The 17,396-nt window shown below is 40.8% G+C and overlaps 1 protein-coding gene across 8 annotated transcripts in view; it reads left to right on the top strand.

Moving 5' to 3' along the window:
• The window catches only part of SORCS1 (sortilin related VPS10 domain containing receptor 1), a 424,966-nt gene that overhangs the window by 350,383 nt on the left and 57,187 nt on the right, over positions 1–17,396 (top strand). Inside the window, exons 25-28 of one of the 8 annotated variants that reach the window (XM_083441627.1) lie at positions 1,980–2,085; positions 2,193–2,353; positions 7,788–7,990; positions 9,280–10,551. In XM_083441627.1, coding sequence (XP_083297753.1) covers positions 1,980–2,085; positions 2,193–2,353; positions 7,788–7,927 — 407 coding nt within the window. In that variant the 3' untranslated portion in view covers positions 7,928–7,990; positions 9,280–10,551. Of the gene's footprint in view, positions 1–1,979; positions 2,086–2,192; positions 2,354–4,087; positions 7,765–7,787; positions 7,991–9,279; positions 10,552–17,396 lie in introns of those variants that run through there. The other 7 variants (XM_083441629.1, XM_083441630.1, XM_083441631.1 and 4 more) reach the window with 7 other exon arrangements.

Below are 17,396 nucleotides of genomic sequence, written 5' to 3'. Positions count from 1 at the left end.
GGGTCCTCCCAATATTTCTGGACTACATATCCCATCATCCCTTACCATGGACCATGCTGTCTGCAGCTGATGGGTGTTGGAGTTTAAGTCTACTTTTAATCACAAGGCAATGGGCTCCTGCTATTTGTGTGAGGATCCCTTTTGAGTAAAATTTCAATTGCCTGTGTGAGAAAGGGTCTTTGCACAGAGCTCTGGGAATAGTGCATGCAGAGAGCAGCAACATTCTTTTAAAGGGCATAAGGAACGAGTCACTGTTTAAAGCATTTCTTAAGCCAGATTTACTAATAGCTTCTCTTGGGATCATGGCTGTGTGCTCCTCTATCCAATTAGCAGCACAGCAATATCTGCATGTCCTCTTTATAAGTGTGAAAAACCTACAGGAGGTGAAGAAAAAATGCCTAACTCCTGTCACTACTGAATTAAAAGTGTCCTCTAAATAGGCAGCTGTCACCTTTTCAATGGACCGATTTCTTTCTTTTAAAAACAGAACAAAAGACCAGCTAGTCAAATGGTACAAGATAGAAATGAAATCTTAGTTTTTTATTTCCAGTTGCCGAAATAATCCAGAATGACCAGGGAATTTGGGTTTATTCCACATTCTACTCTGCCCCACCACACCCCAAACGCATCCCCCCCAACCCAGAAAAATTCAAAAGCCCATTTATTCAAGATTACCAAGCTTATTCTTAGAATGTTTATTCAAAAGAATGAAGAGTGAATATAAATGTCTTACAATGCTTGCCTTGAAAACAAAATGAATATTCTGAGCTCCAAATTCTTATCTGGGTTGGAATTTTAATCTGAGCTGGGGAAGAATTGCCTTCTTAACCCCTGTCAGCTACATTTTCTGTGTGCTACTTGAGTGCTGGTGCACAGTGTGCTAGATATCAGAGTAGTGAGGTCTCTCTTCCCTTCTCTACCAGAGCACAAACACATTAATGTGGAAGCAGAGGGAACAGAGAGAATTTGAGCGATTTACCTCTTGTTTTCTCAATGGATATTCCATCCAAATAAACACTAAGTGAAAAATTAAGTACTTGAACTATCTGTAAATAAAACAAAGTGCCACCTCCATGCTCAGCAGGTAACTTTGTCATGTATGGCAATATGTTTCCACATTTGAATTTTACATGAAACCCGTCTATTGCATTGAGAAAAGCCCATGCACAATCTGGCCAGAGTTGCATTAAGATTTGACCTTAGATATAGTAATATATTTTCCCAGCTTATTTGCAGTTTCTACAAACTAGTTAGGATTGGTAAAGGCACTGGTGGTGGGTTAGTATGTTTGCTACAGCACCCAAGCCCAGGTCAGATTCAGAATCATCTTAACAAGAGAATACTTTTGTTCATGGTTTTGGAGAAACTGAGGGGGGGGGGATTTAGTGAGGACAGGCTGTTCTCTTTGAGTGATTTTCAGAGAAGTATGACAAGCTGCCAGCTATTTGGAGGAGGACATTCTGCTTTTCTGGCAGGGCCAATCCTCAGTCAGCCTTTGAGACCACATACCACTGCATGGATTGGTCCAGATAATACTGCGTTTTGGATTGGGATTGTGCAAGCACAAGTCCTGATACTCGGTGGAGGTTCTGTAATTTTCAGTTCACATGACATTGTGTGTTTCTGCTGAATACAGTACAGCCCTCTGGATGAGAAATTTGGAAACATCAAAGGCGGCTGTCCAGAAAAAGGGTGATGATTACTTTGCAGTTTCTGTGTTGGCTGATTTGGTGGTGTGTATATAATTTTATACCTCCATTAACTGATCCCCAAAGATGTGGTTTCCAAATGGAGGACCAATAACAACTGTGTCTATTGGGAGAGGTTTGTGAATTGGCTGTGAAGACACATAACAACAAAGAAGGGCAGATTTCTAAATCCAAGGCATAGTAAACATAAATAAATACATCCTCTAGTTAGAAAGCCTTATCAGAACATTTGGGACCTAATGTTCTAAACTTTTCTTTAACTTTTTACAGCCCCACTCATAGATGTCACACCTAGCCACAGTGGTTCAGCCATGCTGATGCTGCTCTCCGTGGTATTTGTGGGATTGGCAGTATTTGTAATCTACAAATTCAAAAGGTATGACTCCTTCCTTCTTTCCCTGCCATTCTTCTGTCAGGTGTGAAAGCATAATGCGAAGAGCACCTTAGCATACACGCCAATTATGGTTTCTGTTAATGTTTTAGGAAGATTCCGGGCATTAATGTTTATGCACAGATGCAGAATGAGAAAGATCAAGAGATGGTCAGTCCAGGCAGTCAAAGTGAAAGCATGCCTAATGTCCCTCAAAGGGAGCTGATGACCCCAGAACAACTAGTAGATGAGAAGTTGGATACCCAGCCCATAGGTAAATAAACTACAGCAGCCAATAATTAGTCAAAGTCTGCATTCTCATTGGCTATATCTATTCTGAGTCTTCCAACCTCCTCTGCTAAAACACTGTTCCCACTGCTCTGTTAATCTCTCTCTAAATTGGTCTAAACTAACTCCAAGATCTTTACTTCTCCTCTTCCATTTATTGAATAAGAAAATCCACAGTGAAGTTTTGTCTTCACTATAATAACTCTCTCTGCAGTTGTTCAGGGTTATGAAAACAAAAAAGTTGTGTGATCAGGAAAATGTTTATGAGTTTCTGGTTCACAGTTGCTGCCATGAAGTTTACCTGTACCTATGAAGCTGTGTGATAGTTACTGGGAAAGTGCAAACTCCACCTCGCTAGCCGCCCAACAAATTGTAAAGCACTTTGTCTTCACTGCACAATAGATTTAATTATTGCTATTCCATCTCACGTTTTAGGGCAAGCCCCTATAGAACATTAGAAACAACAGAGCCTCAGATAAAGTGTGCTATGCTTTCAAAATATCTTCCCATGAATAGTCACTCTAACATGGCCCACCTACATTGAAGGTAGGAAGCAGTCTGGCAAAGGATGCATAGAGACATATCACTTTTAATTTTGCCATCTCCCATTAGTGTAGTCTATCTGTTGAGAAAGAAAGAAAAGATAGATTGAGGATGTACTTTGCTAACAATGTTATCCAGAGCAGCCTTGATGTGGTCTGGGAGATTTCAGTGCTACTTCAAGAAAACTGATAATAATTATTTTTTGGTGCTGCAGTGTTTGTGTTCCTTGGCTTAATACGACAGACTGCAGACCACACTCTCGATAGCAGTCCTCAGATAACTAAGTTGGTTTTGGCAGGATCTCAGTGGAAATGTCTTCAAGGATAACAGCCTGAGGGTTTCAGCCGAAAGGGAAAGCAAACAAGATGCATGTATGTAAAGTTCTGCAGGAACTGGTTATGTTCACCAAACATTAAATTGTTGCAGGGCACATTGAATCATGTGAGTTACCAATCTTCCTAGCATTTGATCATGTGGCAAGGAGATTCTTGCCTCATGCTTGTGCCTGAGCAGAAATCTGGGGAAGTCAGTGCAGGAGAAAGTCGTCCTCACCACTTGGACACAGGCTAAAGAGGAATCCTTCCACAAGTAGCTGCATACTCAGAGGAATATAGGAAGATGCCTTCTACTTAGTCAGACCCTTGGGTTATATAACCCAGTATTATTTGCTCATACGGGCAGCAGAAAAGATCCTTCCCATCACCTGCTCCCTGAGCTTTAAAAACAAAACAAAGCAAAAAAATACAAGAGACGCCAGGGATTGAACCTGGGACGTTGTGCACACAAAGCTCGTGGTGCAGCCCCTTCCCAAGGGGCTGTACATTGTGATTTGGAGAATTGTGGTTGCTATTCACCATCAGATTACCTTTTTTACTAAATTGTATTCCTCTCATTCTTAAATATTATATGGCTTTCTGGAGTGAGCATCCTAGTTTTGATTTACTATTCCTGCCTGATAGACAATTTGAGCATGATAGTTATCTGCCCTGTCTACATGTTCTTTCTTTCTTTCTTTCTTTCTTTCTTTCTTTCTTTCTTTCTTTCCTCTCTCAACCTCTCTCTCTCTTTCCTCTACACTCTATAATCTAGATTATATATATTTTGTTGGACAATGTTAAATATGTAACAGTCCCTCGGTGCAGGGATTTAAACTTGATGACCTCTGTTTCCTTTTCAGTCAAATGATTCTATGAATAACTTGAAAATGCTGCATTCTAGAAATCTTGGTTTTCTGAAAGTCTTCATAATTAAAATGTGTTGCAAGACGCAAAGTTCATTTCTGCCTGGTTTTATCGTTACCTGATGGTACAATTGTTGTGGATATCCAAATAAAAAGGCGTATTTTAAATGCCATTCTGTACGATGCACAAATCATTTAAAATGCAGTAGCTGAATTTAATGGAATAATGCCATTGCCTTCAATGAACTTGGGCTGTTTTAAATTGAAATGCTACAGCTTTACTTTCCCCCATTTATTTTCTTTTGTATTCTATGCAATGAACTATGAGGGTTGGGGTTCTGGCAGGAATGCACTATTGACAACAAAGCCAACCCTTTCCTTCTAGGATGACCAGAAAACCACATAAGAGAAGGACAACAGAATCAGTGGATAGCAAGATTATCCATTTTTCAATTGATGCCAATCTTGTGCTTTAATACTCAGATATAAAGTAGGATAAGTTTCCCCATTGCTTTATGCCGATGCAACAGACTTCTGCTTGCACAGTGAAACATCCCCATCCTCTCTTCTTCCCTGCAGCTGCCTGCACACCCTCAAAAATTTGATTCATGTGATTGAGGGACTCCTCCCCATACCCAAATTGATGCTTTTGTGGGCATGCTGGGAGAGGAGAGGAAGGGGAAGTCTCCTTGCATGAGCAGAATGCCATTCAAACATCATCATCATCATCATCAACAACAACAACAACAACAATTACAGTTCTATCCCATCTTTCCTTCAAGGAGCTCAAAGTGGCATACAGTGGTACCTCGTGTTGCATACTGTCCCCCTTACGAATGCTTTGGGTTATGCACTCTGCTAACCCAGAAGTAGATGCCCCTTGTTGAGAACTTTGCCCTGGGATGTGAGTGGAAGTCGCACTCCTGCAGCGTGGCAGTGCCATTAGCGAAAGCACGCCTCATGTTACGAGCAGTTTTGGCTTAAGAACGGACCTCCGGAACGGATTAAGTACGTAACTCGAGGTGCCACTGTACCTCCTCATTTTGTCCTCACATAACCCTGAGAGGTAAGTTAGGCTGAAAGGCAGTGACTGGCCCAAGGTGACCCAGGGAGTTTCTTGGCTGAGTGGAGATTCGAACCATGGTCTCCTAGGTCCTAGTATGATATTCTAACCACCACACCATAGATCCTTATATGTTCAGCTGCACAAGAGCAAACTGAGCAAATTTTTTTGCATCATTTTCATTGATACAAATGTAATAAGCACAGAGTTCACATAATAGTTTTTAAATTACAGCTCAATCATACCAACATAACAGCCTTAAAATGGAAAAATGCACTATAAAACTAACAGAAATTCTCATTTACTTTCATATACAAATGTTCTATCAGGGGAGTTACAAGAGTTCCAGAGAACTTGGGAGACCTTTTATAAATCTCCATTGCAGCCTGCAATATTTGCTCCAAACTCCAAGCAAATCTTGATTATTTCAAATCACAGTTAGGTTTGTAGTGCTATGCCCACTTTCCTGAGAATAAGCCTCTTCAGTCAGTTGGGTGTGTGTCTGTATAGCTATTAATGTCAGTGCTAATATATACCAGAGCTATCTTGTCCTTTTCATATCAACATCTTTCATGGGGATGGGGGACCACTGAGAAAAATCTTGCTGTAACTCAGTGAACCTGTTTTCACAAATGCATGAACACATATTTACATTCGTCATGGGGCATTTTCTTCCACCCCTCTCACTAGCACAGTCCCATCCAACTCTTTGTTGATTCATAAGCCACTTTTAAAGCTCTAGGGTTCATGGATTCAAAAGCACAGCAAAAGAAATTCTTGAACTGAATTCTGAAGAGAATAAAATTAATACGATGATGAGCAAAACAATGAGAAAAACTCAGAAAATTGGGCATCAGAAGATCAGAACGTGAGCAGCAAAATGCTACAAATATTTGACCCAAGAGTGGCAGAAATGTTCTGACAGGAATGAGAGGAGATATGAAGCAGCTGGGAGAATCAATACAAATGCTAAGATAAAAATGGGATCCAGGGAGAAAAATTAACCATTAGTCAAAATGCAATAGAAAAGAAAGGGAATTGACTAGCAGACGGACAGCAACCGAACAACAATTCACAGGAAAGAAAAGGGAAATAGCATTAATATTAAATGAAGGCAAGGAATGAGAAGACAAAGAGATGATGAGCAAGGGGAAAGCATAAAGCCAACTTTGCTGCCAAAGTCTTCATGGCCAATTGAATGAGAAAACACGAAGCCACTCAAAAGAAATAGCAGCAGGAGTCTTGCAGAGAGAGTGCATACGTGGAAGAACTGAAAGAGAAAAAGCACATGAATAAGAGCAATCTTATTATACATAGAGCTGCATCTCAAGAGACTATACAAAAGGAAATGAGAAAGAGAAGAATGGCAGGGACTGTGGATGCAGTTAGGTCAGGCTTAGCATGGTGCTGGTTTCTGAGAAGTCTACCTATCTAACAGATGGAGATGATTTTTGAGGAGACGGGGAGCTGAAGTTGGGGTGGCAACCAGTGGTCTTCCAGATATTGTTGGACTACAGCTTGCTTCTTCCCTGACCATGCTGGCTGGGGCTGAAGAAGAAAATGTGTGGTCAGAGGGAAAGAAATTCTGCTCAACAGAATTAGGCTGCATTCACACAACACTTGATTCTATTTTCCTGACATTTTCTCACTTGATAATTTCCATGTTTATTGTCACCTTTCATACTCAAAAACCCCTTCTGGAAATCTAGCTGAATCTTGTGGAGGTTTAGCACTCATTTCTGTGTTAATTGCCTGCAGAAAAATCCATTTGTGACCACGTTAACCCAGAGAAGTGTGAGATGAAATTTGGTGTGGTATGCTGGGGTGCAGTTATTTCCCATCAAAGTCATGGGTGACTCATGAAGGAACAGAAGCAGATAAGAACATAAAGGGTGGTACCATAACTAATGATATCTACTCTTGAGTCATGCCATGCCCACTGGCATGAATTAAATTTAGCAGGACATGTTGGTATATCAATCAAAAAGCCACAGTTCCATCTCACAACAGGCGATGTGGTGTAAAAGGACCATTGAAAACCAAGACAGACATCTTAGCATTATAACCAGGAAAACTAATGCAATATTCCCCATGCCTGAATTCAACCTTAGTATCAAACAATGACCTAGCAAGAGTGACCGTTTGGGTTCAGTCCATCACCTCCTGACTTCAGTTATCACCTGCCTTCAGTTATATTCCAATACCTAAATTTCAAGTTCTACATTGTTAGAAAAGGGACTCTATGCACTAGCTGACATATCCCTTGAACAGTACATTTGGCTTTCTTGGCCTTCAGCACTCAAACTTGAAGAATTCTAAAGGTACGGAATGTAAGTCATGAGAAGGTAGAGGTGGAATAATCTATCCAGAAAATGACCTTTTAAATGGATCGTAAGGAGTAAAGAACAGAGCAAAACCTGCCAGCAGCAAGGAAAGAGGCAGATTTTGACAATTCTGTAAATAGAAGATTATTTATAAGTACACAGTTGGTGATTAAATGCATGCAAAATATGTTCTGTTATTATAATGGTGTGGTTTTTATTCTTAATCAGCTTACCTTCCTCCCCCTCTCCTTGCCCTTGTGGTACTGTGCTTTTAATGAATCTAACTGATTCTAGCTGGGGTTATTTGTAGGGTTGCCAGATTTCCAAAGACCAATTCTTGTACACAAGAGGCTATTGGGCGGAAAAATTCCTGGACATCCTGGACACCAACCAACGAGCGTGAGCAGACAGCCAAGGACTGCCCAGAGTCCAGGACCAGACAGTGCATAGACTGTTGCCCTACTGATGAGCATGCTGGCGGTCAGATGTACGAGGAGCGCTCGTCAGGCGCAGGTGCGCTGGGTTGCTGACCTGCTGATTAGTAGACTGGCGGTCAGCAGAGTGGAAGGGGGGCTGGGGAGGGGCTGTCTGCTGAGGGCAAATACCAAAGCGTCAGTATGGAGAAGCGAGTGGGCAGATGGAGTCCTTTCAGAGCTGCCAGTCACAAGGCTCAACTATGAGGACACTGCACAAAGCAGGCAGTTCTTCTATGTCCAAAGCAATCATGGATATCTGGCAACCCTATTTTGGATCTAGCCTTGGCTTAATATGAGCCAGTGCTTACCAGGGCTCAGCCTGAGAACATTTCATGATGCCAGGCTCAGCTTTGGACACTGACAACTAAAAAGAGCTAGAGTGCATCTCTTATGCATGTGAGGGTTGTCTCTCACTCCACACTGAGTTATCACAGCCAATCTCAACCTGTCTGGGATTAAGGTTGCTTCTTAGTGAATCATTAGAAGTAAATGAATATCTCCACTCAGACAGAAGAACAATTTTCTTAATCTGGGGGAGAAGATGTCACAGAGTCTATTTGGCTTTGATAGGATTCTAGCTGGTCACCTGAAGTTGCTCGTTTTACACAAGGCTTCAGTTAAGGGCCCCTTGTGGACAGAATATAATTGTGTCAAATAAATAAAGTCAACAGGTGCTGCCAACATAGTTTGACATATCCTTATGGAGGTTGGATAAGACACTCTCCATTTGGTATTGTTTTTGTGGGTAGCCAAGAAAACTTGAAGGGACAGAAAGTTAGCACTATCCTTAGTGCACAGCCCTCCCTGTTTCTCTTTCATGACAACCGGTTCTTTGGATATTCCCAGAGATAAGGAGTTTTATGGCAGGAGGTACTGCTTACATGCAGAATGAGAGCCTCTGGTGCTCTTTCTTTAAAAATTAACCACTGGATATGAAAACTGATTCAGTTCACATCTGACAGTCACTGGGTGGGAACACACTCTGCACAAAGACAAATGCACCGGCAGATTGTCAGATCTCTGACACCTTGTATTTCGTTTCAAATGCCATTAAAAGCATTGTGCTGCTTCTCAGAGGAACACAGCTAGTCCCATTCCTCCTCTCCCTCATCTGCCACTCCATAATTTGACATGGTTAAGTCATATTCATTAGTACAGGAACAAGACATTACAGTCTGCCTTCTAAATGACAAGCAGATATTCTGGGTGCATGGTGTGTTAGGAAGAAACAATTAAATCCAAAGACAATTGACATGATATTGAGAGACTTTCTGCTCCTGCTCGCTTTGCTAACTCTCCTTTTGTTGTTGTTTTTCTCTGCCGCAGGAAGTATTTCCACAGTTGCTGAGACACAAAGCACAAAAGAAATCCCTACCTGTATAAATGTTTGAAACAAGGACACCGGTCTCTCTCTGTCCCCTTCACCCTGATATATATATATATGTATAAAAAGAAAAAAAGGAAACCAATCACTGCTTTTGGACTTTTTGATTCTTCTGACGACAAAGGGGTTTTTAGCTTTAAGCCTGTGCATGTGGATGTCATTTGGATAACATATTGGGAACTGCAGTGTACAGGTGCTCTATTTTAATGGAGTAAAAGAGGAAGGAAAAAAACACTTCCTCTTAATCCTCTTCTCTCTTCTTTTCTAATCAAGGTTTAATTTGTAAGTGATTCATAATGAATATAGGCCAAGAACGTGCATGGGGTCTTTGTGGGAGGGGGTGGAAGTTCCTGACTTTCGGTATAACTTATGCTTTTAGCACTGCAAGATTGTAGGTGGATTTGCCACTCCAGCCTACATTCCTGCACCTGCAATCCTATACACACGGACTTAGAAGTAAGCCCCACTGAACTCAATGAGGCTTTCTACTGAGTAGACATGCATAGGAATGCAGTGTCAAATACTCACAACAAATCTGCACTAGAGTTTGATGGCATCACAATGTTCTTAGGGGGGTTGTTTATGTTTTTCAGATGTCTCTGTTTGGACTTTTACTTTTTGTCTTGTGATGTTCCTTTGTCTAAAGCTGTTTTTAGCTTGTTCAGATACAGTTCAAGGTCCAGACGCAGCTCAAGTTCCTTTCACTGGCAGAATCCAATTCTTTCCTAAACATATGTTGTCCCTTCATTCATGCCTGTCTAGCGCAGTGTGGCTGCCCGGATGTTCCTGGACTTCAGCTCCCATCAGCTCTAGCCAGCAGAGCAGGCAATAAAGGATGGTGGGAGCTGGAGTTCCATCAAACCTAGAGAGTCACAGTTTTCCCATCCATATCATATGGGATAAAGAACTAGCTACTCCAAGACTGACCTTTGAAGGATCTAACCATAAAATACATTTCACTCTCTGATTGTTGTTAGTTACATTCTGCACATACCCATTGCAATCAAGAATGAAAAAGGAATGGTGCTATCCAGTCCAAACTGATTCAGTCCTGCTTAGCATCTGCATCAGTTCCTTCATGAGTTTTTTTCCAGCATTTTGTCTATTCTATTCTGACAGCAATAGTTTTAAAGAAAGCTGAGTGCAATTTGTGGCAGGCATACAGTATTTCCCATACTGTACACAAACATTTATTTTGCTCCATTGTTCCATCTGGCCTAGATTAGATTAGATTAGAATAGATTAGAAATTTATTTGTCATTGTCCGTATATACACAGTATACACAACAACGAAAATCAAACACCCACCCAAAGACCGGCTTCATATACACATTTGCATGTACCTCCAAAACTCTCATCCCATTCAGACATAATCTATAAAACATACATAATCCAGAATATAACATGACCTATTAAAAGCATATCATGACCTAAACCCTATCTCATTCCTTCCTACTCCCTGCTTGCTATTTCTTACAACTGGCCCTGAGATCATTATTTAGTGCAATCAGAGCTCTTGGATAGAAACTATTCAGAAGGCGTGTGGTTCGTGTTTTCATTGTCCTATATCTTCTGCCCGAAGGCAACAGTTCAAAGAAGTTGTGAGCAGGATGGGTGGGATCTCTCAGGATATTGTGTGACTTCTTCAAAGTGCGAGACGTGAAGATCTCATCCAGGGTTGGTAGCTGGAGCCCTATAACATTCTGGGCAATTTTTGTTATTCTCAGTAAAGCTTTTTTATCCGTTTCAGAGCTGCTTCCATACCACGATAATATACTATAGGTTAAGACACTCTCGATGGTACTGTGATAATAGGACAGGAGTAGGTGCTGAGATAGATTCAGTCCCCTGAGCATTCTCAGGAAATACAACCTCCCCTGCACCTTCCTCACAACCATGTTAATATTTGCAGTCCATGAGAGGTCCTCAGAGATATAAATGCCCAGGTATTTAAAACTACCAACCCTCTCCACCTCCTCGCCATTTATGTGCAATGGTAAAAATACACTTTTCTTTCTCCTAAAATCAACTATGAGTTCTTTGGTTTTTTGGTGTTAAGCATAAGATTGTTTTCTTTACACCATTGAATTAACCCCTGTACTTCTTTCCTGTAAGCAGTCTCATCGTTCTCACTAATGAGCCCCACCACTGTTGTATCATCCGCAAATTTGATGATTGTGTTGGACTTATACAGTGGGGTACAATCAGATGTGTACAGGGAATAGAGAAAGGGACTTAGCACACATCCCTGAGGAGCTCCTGTGCCTAATACTAGAGTAGAAGAATAGTAAGGTCCCATTCTCACTGTCTGCGGCCTGTCAGTCAGGAAATTCCTTACCCACAGACAGATCTTCTGATGTATACCCAAATTGATCATTTTAAGAAATAACCTGTCTGGCAAAATTGTATTGAAGGCAGAACTGTAGTCCACAAACAACAGCCTTGCGTAGGTTCCCTGTCGTTCTAAATGACTCAGTACAGTGTGGACAACGATGGAAATAGCATCATCAGTAGATCTATTTCTTCTGTATGCAAACTGGAACGGGTCTAGAGTGGATGGAAGACCAGCCTTAATATGATCTAGCACCAATCTCTCGAAACATTTCATAACGACAGATGTTAGGGCTATTGGTCTATAGTCATTGAGAGATACCACCACTGACTGTTTGGGGACTGGCACTATAATCGATGTCTTCAGACAGGTAGGGACAGAACCCTGCGACAGGGATAGATTAAAAATGTCCGTAAATACACCAGCTAATTCTGCAGCGCAGTCCCTAATTACCCGTCCCGTGATTCCATCCGGTCCAGCTGAGTGCAATTTGTGGCAGGCATACAGTATTTCCCATACTGTACACAAACATTTATTTTGCTCCATTGTTCCATCTGGCCTAACAGATCGAGCACTTAGTGTATAGATCATGAGCACAAATCCTTTTAAAAAACAAAAAAACCCACACTTTCAGCTTGCAGAGGACGTGCTCAAGAATATTAGTTTTGCAACTCCTGGTGCAAGTGCTAGAGCTGCACATAGTGCAATAATCTCTTACAATGTGCTCTTAGAGAGCCCCACAAGCTGGGGATGTAAAAGACACCAAGGTATATATAAGGTCCACTCACAAAATATTTCTTGCCCCATCCTATGGCTGGATAATGGTACATCTGTTACCAAAAATAAAGCAATGAAACTTTCTTATCTCCATGCTATATGCACTACTCTTCATCTTAATGAACAAGACATGTCCTCCTATCAGTTTCAAAGATGTTAGAACTCAGATTAATCATTGTCATTGCTCTGCTCTGATCACATCACCAGGGACTCATCACAACTAGGTCCAGCTACAAGTGCTACAAATTAAACTGAAATTGTTTCAGGAGCTAGATTTAGTCCATCAGATTTAGTCCTATTGATCTTGAATTTGTATCACTCATTCCCCAGTCTCCCACTTGTACAACACTCCCTCTCCTCCATCCTCTACTCTCCAACCCCCATGCACCCTCAATATCTACACCAGAGGGTTGGGGGATGCCCTGGAGCAGATTTTGGGGGCACATAGGAAGATGAGAGTCCCACTGCATAAGTGGAACACTGCTGGTGCAATATTGATTACAGTCCAATAAGTCCAGATTGGAGCACTGCCTCCCCGACGACCTACTGGTGCTGATGTCCAGTAATAATCTGGTTAAGGCAATTTACAACCCGAGGGCTGCAGGCTTTCAAATATATTTTATGTTCACACACATTAGGGAAGTACAAAGTTGGTCATAATGGGAAGTACAGTTCCCATGATCTCCAGTTCTCTGGAATCTACACATGTAAATTTCTCCATTGCAGTATATATTGGACTAGATTATCCTCGGGGTCCCTTCCAACTCTACAATTCTATCATAGTGGTATCAAATTTATCTTGGGAGCTCCATATTCCAACTCTGGATTGGATCCTTTTTTTTTTTTTTGGCCATTCCCTTTAATTAGGGAAATAAAGTTAGGGTATAAGGACTAGCCACTTTGTATTAGAACTGAGGCCTTCAAACACTGGTATTCAAAGGCTTCTATGTGACTGTATGCAATGATGGAATCTTTTTCAGGCATCTGAAACCAGTTTGTACCAACAGCTAATATCCATGTCAATAATCCAGTCAATTCAAGTTACTTCCAGATGTTCACACTGATTTCTGTAAAGCAGCCTTTCCCAAGCTGGTGCTATCTAGAGGTTTTGGAAAACAGCTTCTATCACCCCCAGCCACTGGTCAGAGATGATGGAAATTATAGTCTGAAACCTCTGTTGAGGCTGAGGAAGGCTGCTGCAGATCATACCTAAGACTGGTTCACTTTTCATCTCTTTCAGCAATCTTTATTCAGTCTGCAGCTAATTGGGGGATTGCTTTAAATTGAATCAAATAATGAATTGTGTGTGCAGGTTCTTCTGACTCCATCAAAAATTCAACAGTTCAAATGCTCGAACTCATAGCTTAAAATTGTTAAGTGTGCACTGTGAGATTATGGATTTCAGAATGAGTACTGAAAAATGCGAATGTCTTGATAATGACAAAAGTATTATAACTAACTGATTTTTTAAAACACACACACACACACACAATTCCCGGTCTGCTGCAAAAAACTAATAGGCTGTTCCATAAGGATCCTACAATGCATTCTTCCACCACTTCATTACATAGCAGGACTTTAAAAAATGAAACCTAAAAATCATTGAAATCAGATAACGCTGATGCTAGTTGAATTCCAACCTTCAGTTCCAGCAAAGAGAGAGGATGGGGAGGTAGAGCACAAAGCCCTATACAAATACATTGCTGCATTTCAGTCCTGTTGTGCTGGTGTTGCTGGCCAGCCTACCATTTATTAAGCTATGGCACTTGTGGGCATTGGGGGAGGGGGGCAGTACCCTGCAGAGTAATCACAATACACAAAGCGCAACAGGCTGAACAATAATAACCATAAACATTTTATTGGTTATTTCCTAACGTAAAGGTCTAGCCCAGTATGTGCAACATATACAGTTCATATGTACAGTATATAACCTATGAAACTAATTCCAATATTAATACAGTTCGTCTTTTCTTATCTTTTCCTATTGTTTCTTCTTGTGAGTTCCTGTATAACACAATCCTTAGGCTTTCTTATTGTTTCTTCTTGTAAGCTGGTAAAAATAGAAAAGAAAAGTTATGTTTGGGGGAAAAACAAGAAAATGTTTACAGTTATTATTATTCAGCCTGTTTCTCTTTGTGTATTGTGATTACTGTATTTGCGTAGCAAGGTATTGAATTTGTTTTGACCCTACAGAGTAATGACAGAGTCACTACAGTTGAGGCAGCAGACACAGGTATGGCTCACCTGTGCCTTATCTTAAAATATGGCTCACCTTTTGTCTTCTGTGGAGCTTATTGAATATTACAAACCATCATTTGCATATGTTCAAACCATAGTCATATTTATAAACAACCTGCTCCAATGAGATTTAATCTGATAGGTATTTAATCTAGATGACAGGGTGCCGATGTAACTGCTGCAGCACAGGCCATTAGATGTATTCAAACAGCTATACATATATTTAGGATCAGAATGTGAATTTCTGTTTGATTTAGTGGGGTCAAATCTGCTTGAATATAAGTACCCTGACTTAAATTGTTTATAGACCAATTCACACAATTATTTTAGCATGGATGGGAGAATGAAAAGTGAGTTGCCACCCCCACGTCCCCACACATTTATGGCTTCTCATATGAATGCTCTGACGGGTGCTTCAGATCACAAGTTTGCACCTCTTTGAGTAGATTTGGGCCAGACTGGGTCCTTGTTTCCACATGGCAAGATCCCATGTTGCTGGGTTTTAGGCCTTTCCTACCCGAGCAACCATAGAGTTTGGCCATGCCACGTGCTTTTAGTATACAGCTGATGAGTGCAGGTGAGCCATGTGGGATCTTGCCACAAGGAAGTGCAATATAAATTTATATAGTCACTTTCTCATCTGTAGCCCCTTAGAATGAAGCTGAGTGTTACTACTAACAAGAACACAGAGACATAGTAATGGTCAGAACTTGCATATGACCATCTCCCTTGGTAAGCACCAACAGTTGCTTCTCTGGAAAAAATTCAAGATTTTTTTTTGGAGCTCAGCAAGCCATAATGCTAAGACATGTCAAGGAGGTGACTAAGTGAAAAAAGATGTCAGGGATGTAACTGAGGGCTGACCTGCACATATATATATATTCACCTCAGAAGTTGAATTTTAGTCCCAAATGAACACATTTGAAGAAAAACTGGGAACTTTTAAATGATTTATGTCTGCTGCTGATGGTTTCTCAAATTCCTCTGCACCTTTTGCTACAAGATTTGGCATCACTCATGTGTCTATAGCTGTAACTCTCGGGTGGCTGGGAAAGTAGTCAATGTTCACTGTATAGTAACCCTCACAATTCTAATAGGCCATGGAAGTCCAATGTTAGCCAAGTTATTTTTATAGGTCAATTTGAATGTTTTTTTCTCTCTTATAGCATTGGATCTACTGCTAATTTTGAAATGACTTTTTGATGTAATCCCCCCCCCCTTTTTGGTTGGATACTATGTAGTGTAATGTATAATTGCTATTGTTTATTGCTTTTACAGTCATATTTATTAAACAGATTCTGTCTCTAAAGAAAGTCACAGACGTTTTGTTCAATTATCGTATACTGCTTGACTGCTAAAATAATAATAAAAGTTTTACTTGTACATGCAACGTAAAATTGAAGAAATAAGAATTTTGGATTAAGTATTAGAGTGAAATCAAGCCTAAGCCCCATTGATTTCCATTGTAGTATTAACATGCATGCTTAAATCTCTCCCATTGAAATAAATGGGTCTGAAATGGCTTATTTTCTAACTGACTTGTACCCTTAATTATCAGGCAGTAATCACTCTAACAAAAGGGACACGGGTGGCACTGTGGGTTAAACCACAGAGCCTAGGACTTGCCGATCAGAAGGTCAGTGGTTTGAATCCCCGCGATGGGGTGAGCTCCCATTGCTCGGTCCCTGCTCCTGCCAACCTAGCAGTTTGAAAGCACATCAAAGTGCAAGTAGATAAATAGGTACCGCTCTGGCGGGAAGGTAAATGGCATTTCTGTGCGCTGCTCTGGTTCGCCAGAAGTGGCTTAGTCATGCTGGCCACATGACCCAGAAGCTGTACGCTGGCTCAATCGGCCAATAAAGCGAGATGAGTGCCGCAACCCCAGAGTTGGCTATGACTGGACCTAATGGTCAGGGGTTCCTTTACCTTTACCTAATCACTCTAACATATAAGCAGATTTAATAACCAAATCAATTTCAAGCCATGAAACGCACAGACTGCTCTTAATGCTAGGAATTGTGCTAAAGCAACACTAGCCTATTACTATTACTATTACTATTACTATTACTATTACACCACCCTTCATTCTAAGGTCACAGAGCAGGTCACAACAACAGAATAGTGCATTAAATCCAATGCAGTGTTCCTCGGCATTTGTGGTTGAAGATGGGGGAATAGCACATTCATTGCACTGAATATTCAGATGGACCTTTTTATTGCTTCTTTTATCTTTTATTCCCTATATTGCATTGTATTTACTGTAATGCCTGTGTGGTCCACCAATACTTCCGCAATCTTCAAGTCGTTTGAGAGGAAAAAATAGTTGGGGGAACCACTGGCATAGATCAAATCCAAATCTATAGATCAAATCTTGTTGCTGACGTTTTTCTGACTTGCACTACAAAACGGGGAACAGATGGCTTCATGAAGTCAGACATCATGAAATACATTTTAATAGGGCTGCATGATGGCAGGGTCATATGCATAGGTCATGTTATTGAAGTGGGTATTTTCTGGTCAACTTATGTGGTGTGAAATAGTCCGGGAATATGGGAACAGTATCCGTAAAGACGAGATCACAGTGAAGAAGAGAGCAACCATTGCCCACTTTGGATTACGCTTGCATCATAAAGGTGTGTTTTTTCTATGTAAAATGAGAATTTCCGATTGCACCTTTTTGGGGGTGCTTTCCAGTTAGTTCAACTACTCTTG

The sequence above is a fragment of the Podarcis tiliguerta genome (genome assembly GCF_965153285.1).
Source record: "Podarcis tiliguerta genome assembly, chromosome: 5".
In the NCBI taxonomy this organism is placed as follows: Eukaryota; Metazoa; Chordata; class Lepidosauria; order Squamata; family Lacertidae; genus Podarcis; species Podarcis tiliguerta.
The sequence above is the reverse complement of the archived record's forward strand: the minus strand, read 5'-3'. Positions and strand labels throughout refer to the sequence as shown.